At 31.0% G+C, this 4,359-nt stretch overlaps 1 protein-coding gene across 1 annotated transcript in view; it reads right to left on the minus strand.

Moving 5' to 3' along the window:
• Positions 1-633: 633 nt before the first annotated feature.
• HELRODRAFT_184114 (hypothetical protein) overlaps positions 634-4,359 on the minus strand; it is a gene marked incomplete at both ends in the record, with an annotated part of 6,538 nt that continues 2,812 nt past the window's right edge. The window contains 2 exons of the mRNA XM_009015818.1: positions 634-811; positions 1,119-1,231. Coding sequence (XP_009014066.1) covers positions 634-811; positions 1,119-1,231 — 291 coding nt within the window. The remainder of the gene's footprint in view (positions 812-1,118; positions 1,232-4,359) is intronic.

Here is a 4,359-nt window from a genome sequence, read left to right on the forward strand (position 1 = left end):
CTTTGCAACGTTCTCGACTTGTTTATTATCAACCGGATCAACAGAAAAGGGAAAAGTGAAGCTACATACAAAGCAAAGAACATTTGGTCCAAAGAAAATAAATGTATATTATAAATCATAATGTTTTAATATAAAACATAAAACTTAACAGTTAATATGTTTGTAGTTCGTTTATGTTTTTATTCAATTTTCTCACTAAAGTTTTTTGGTGAACGCTTAGTATATTAAAATTCAAAATAAACTTATTTTCTGAATTCATGCTGCAAATAAGGCCATATTTCGATTCCGAATGAATCATCATCAGTGTAGCAGCATGAATTCGAAAAATAAGTTTATTTTGAATTTTAATAAACTAAACGTTCACCAAAATCTTTAGTGAGAAAAATCGAAAAAACGAACTACAAACATATTAACGCCAAGCATTCGGTAGAATTTATAGAATATTGTAAAAATTATGGTCTATTACCAACACACACACACACACACAAACACACACGCACGCACACACACACACATATATATACATATATATATATATATATATACATATATATATATATGTGTGTGTGTGTGTTGAAAGGAGACCATATTAATAAATTTACAGTTTGTCTTTTAAATTTCCTTACTAGAATTTTATGGAAGTTGTTCAATTCCATCATGAAAATTTAATGAAACTGCAGTGGCCTGATTGGTTGGAACGCCTTCTGGCCACGCACTGTTATGTTTCACGAAAATCATTTTGGCATGCTTGATGTCGTCGCAATCGCTTATTAAAGTAGATGGCGGAATATTCTGTTTGACATCATTCTTCCTGCTTTTTAACAAAACATTGCTTCATAGTTGATCATCTTGAAATATTGTTGACACGATTTCTAACACGAAAAACTATTTCCATTTTCCAAATAGAATTCTGTTGGCAATAATCTCTAATTGAATCAACTGCTTTTAAAAACTTCTACAAAATGTGAAGCCTAGAGTTTTTCAGTTGAAGGCTGCAATTGTTTCTTTTATACGATTGTTAAAAATCCATCATTACTAATTTTGTCATTTACTGCAGTTTTATTCAAAGGTTTTTCAACTGCTATCTCAGCTAGTGCGTTTTTGTTGTCAACTCTAACTGCTGGATACTCATATTACTACTTTCGGCTGCAAGTGCACACTGCGATATTAACATTATTCGTTTGTTGTTGTTATTAATAAATAGTTTCTCAGTGGCGGATTTAAAGAAGACCTGTGGTTGTGAGAAGTATTTTCTAATAAAATACAGTAAAACTTATTTTTTATGCTCACAAAAATACCGTTTTAAGTAGAAAATTGGAAATAAATTTGTGCGATAAGCAAAAAATGTTGCCAGCCTAATTCTTGCCACAAAAATTATTTTAAAATTTAGGCCCCAGTTGACGCTCCCTGTATCCACCTCCGTAATTTTTGAAACGTTTACATTAGTTGTATAAAATATCATTCTGATCGAACAACCTGATTTCAAACGCTTAATCTAGAAACGTGTTTTTAAATTTTGTCAAACAAATGAAAGATAGTGCTATACATTTAATACAACATTTTCATTTAGTACGGCAGTTATACAGTGCATTCTCTTTAATTTTTTTCTGCGTTTGTAAGAAATTTGTATGTGGGAGCTTTTGTGCAAGTCATTAAGGGACATACATCTTACCTAATGTATTTAAAATTACGATCGAACAAGATGCTTACGTAAAAGCGCCACGTTCTTACGGCGTTTATTCATGTGCATACAATTAAACGCAAACTGCGCCTGACCCTTGTGCGTGCCACTTGTGCTCCTTCAACATTACTTTCATTAAACTATTTCAATTTCTGATTATGTACCGTATACAAATAGATAAATTTTTATAAATTTATTTGTATTTTTTTTCAACTGAATAAATGTTTATTGATATATTTATTTGAATGAGAAAAAAACAAATTTATAACCTTATAACCTTATAAATTTATTACAAATCTAAATAAACCGAGTATTGACTAACTAAAAATGAATTCTTTGTAATTAAGTAAACATACGTGTAGCGCCTGTGTTAATGATTGAATTAGTGAATAAATAGAATAAATAAATGAATAAATAAATTACACACACACACACACACACACACACACACACACACACACACACACACACACAGCTTACCCTGTCCTCCCCCCTCCGATCCGCCACTAGACAGGGCGGAACAAGGCAGAATAAAGACACTTTGCACACACAGAGAATGGTGAAACCTTGAAATAGTCCTATATAAGCGCTGATGATGAGTGAAATCGAAATATGGCCTAAACGCTTCACCATGAACACCAACGATTTTTATATTAAATTTAATAATTTTTATAATAATGATTATATATTGAAAAGCTCAATCGTAAACTTTCAAAAGCTAAAAATTAGGTAGATTTTACAATTATAGTCTCTTTCTTTCCTTCCAGCTTTTATGTGTATATATATATAAATATAATTTGGTATGAGGTTCTCAGATAAACATGTACGGTTGAAGATTACACCCCATTTTGCAGTTAGAAGTTTTTTAAATAAAATTTCAACAACACGAAGCTGTTTTGTTTCAACTTTATTAAACTGTGAAGTTTGGCTGACGGCCGTTTCGGCTAATGCCATCATCGGAGCCTAGATTGTACTACTCTGGCCAGAAGGCTTACGATGCACGTACAGAACGGTGCCATTAAAGAAAATATTATAAAATCTAATATCTCCATGTGTAATGGTGAACATAAACTTAAACTCATCATATATTATAAAACTAACCGGACTTCTAACTTAATAATAAAAAATAGTAATAGACATTCTACAAGTATTCTGGAACAGAGTAGCGTGGTGTACAGCTTCAATTGTCCTATGCCACACAGTGTTGTGGAAAATTATGTTGGGCATACGCGTACTACTCTGGCCAGAAGGCTTAAGATGCACGTACAGAACGGTGCCATTAAAGATCATATGCTCAAATCTCACGGTTTGCCACTAACCAGAGCATTACTTGATGTTAACACGAAAATACTTGAACGTGAATCGCACCCAGTTCGCCTCAAAATTAAAGAAGCTTTATATATCTACAAGAATAAACTCGCTATGAATAAACAATTTAATACTATTTTACTAACTTTTTATATACATTTATATTTTTAACCATAAATTTAATTTGTACATGTTTTGCATTGTTTTCACTAACAAAGGTTTCTCGTTATTTTCTTAATAATTTTATTACACATACATTTAATATGCATTCTAATTTTATAAAAATATTTCATGCTATTCTTATTTTCATAGGCTCTGAAGATGGACTTCGCGAAACAGCGCTGTTAGCCTTACCATGTCTATTGTTTAAAATAAATACGAGTTTAATAAATTCAGACTTGTTGAGTGTTCATTAAAGAAAGTCATTAATGCAAAATGGGCATATATCTTCAATATATATATATATATATATATATATATATATATATATATATATATATATATATCAGCATGTTCGGCGTTAACCATCTTCGGTGTTCAAATTGATATGTTGTGGTTGTGCCCAGATGATCAAATATTTTTATACTGTGCCTATTTATTGGTTCCTTGTTTATTCAAAATGAATATTTATATTTACAACCTTTCAACGTCGTAAAATATAACACTTTTATGTGTTTTCATAATCGATACATATAACACTAAGTGTTTTCATTATTGATTGAGCCACAAAATTTCAATTTGAACACTGAAGATGGTATAAGAATACAGAAAAAAGCTTTTCTGTTCTATCATGCATAAAATAAACAAAAATTTTAGTTTTATTATTATTATTATTATTATTTCAGAGCACGGGCAAGCCCCTTGCCATCACAAAACAAAACTCAAAAAACTAAGCAAAATAAATGATTGTCCGAAGGTTAAAGGAATAAAATTAAATAAAACATAATTAAACCATCATTCGATTCGAATTATCAACCGAAAAATGACTGTAAATAAAAATATTAAAGAAATTTTCTACAGACATCAATTAGAATTAAACAATTACAATAAATTAAAAGTTTGCTCGCCAATTAAACTTTATATCACCAAAAAATCATCAATTGTCGATTTAAAAACAGACAGAGAATCCGCATTAACAGCAACCGAGGGTAGCATATTCCAATCTTCCACCACTCTATTTGAGAAGTAGAATTTATGACAGTCTTTATGAGAAATTGAGGCTGTTAACTTGAGGTTATGTCCTCTTGTACGCTCATCGCCAGAAAAAAACAAAGTAGGTCCAATATCAGCCGAAACACCCTCGTGTATTATCCTATAAACTAATATAAGATCGGCTCTTCGTCGTCTGAAGGCAAGAGACGGCAAACCCA

This window comes from Helobdella robusta (genome assembly GCF_000326865.2).
Source record: "Helobdella robusta unplaced genomic scaffold HELROscaffold_167, whole genome shotgun sequence".
Classification (NCBI taxonomy): domain Eukaryota; kingdom Metazoa; phylum Annelida; class Clitellata; order Rhynchobdellida; family Glossiphoniidae; genus Helobdella; species Helobdella robusta.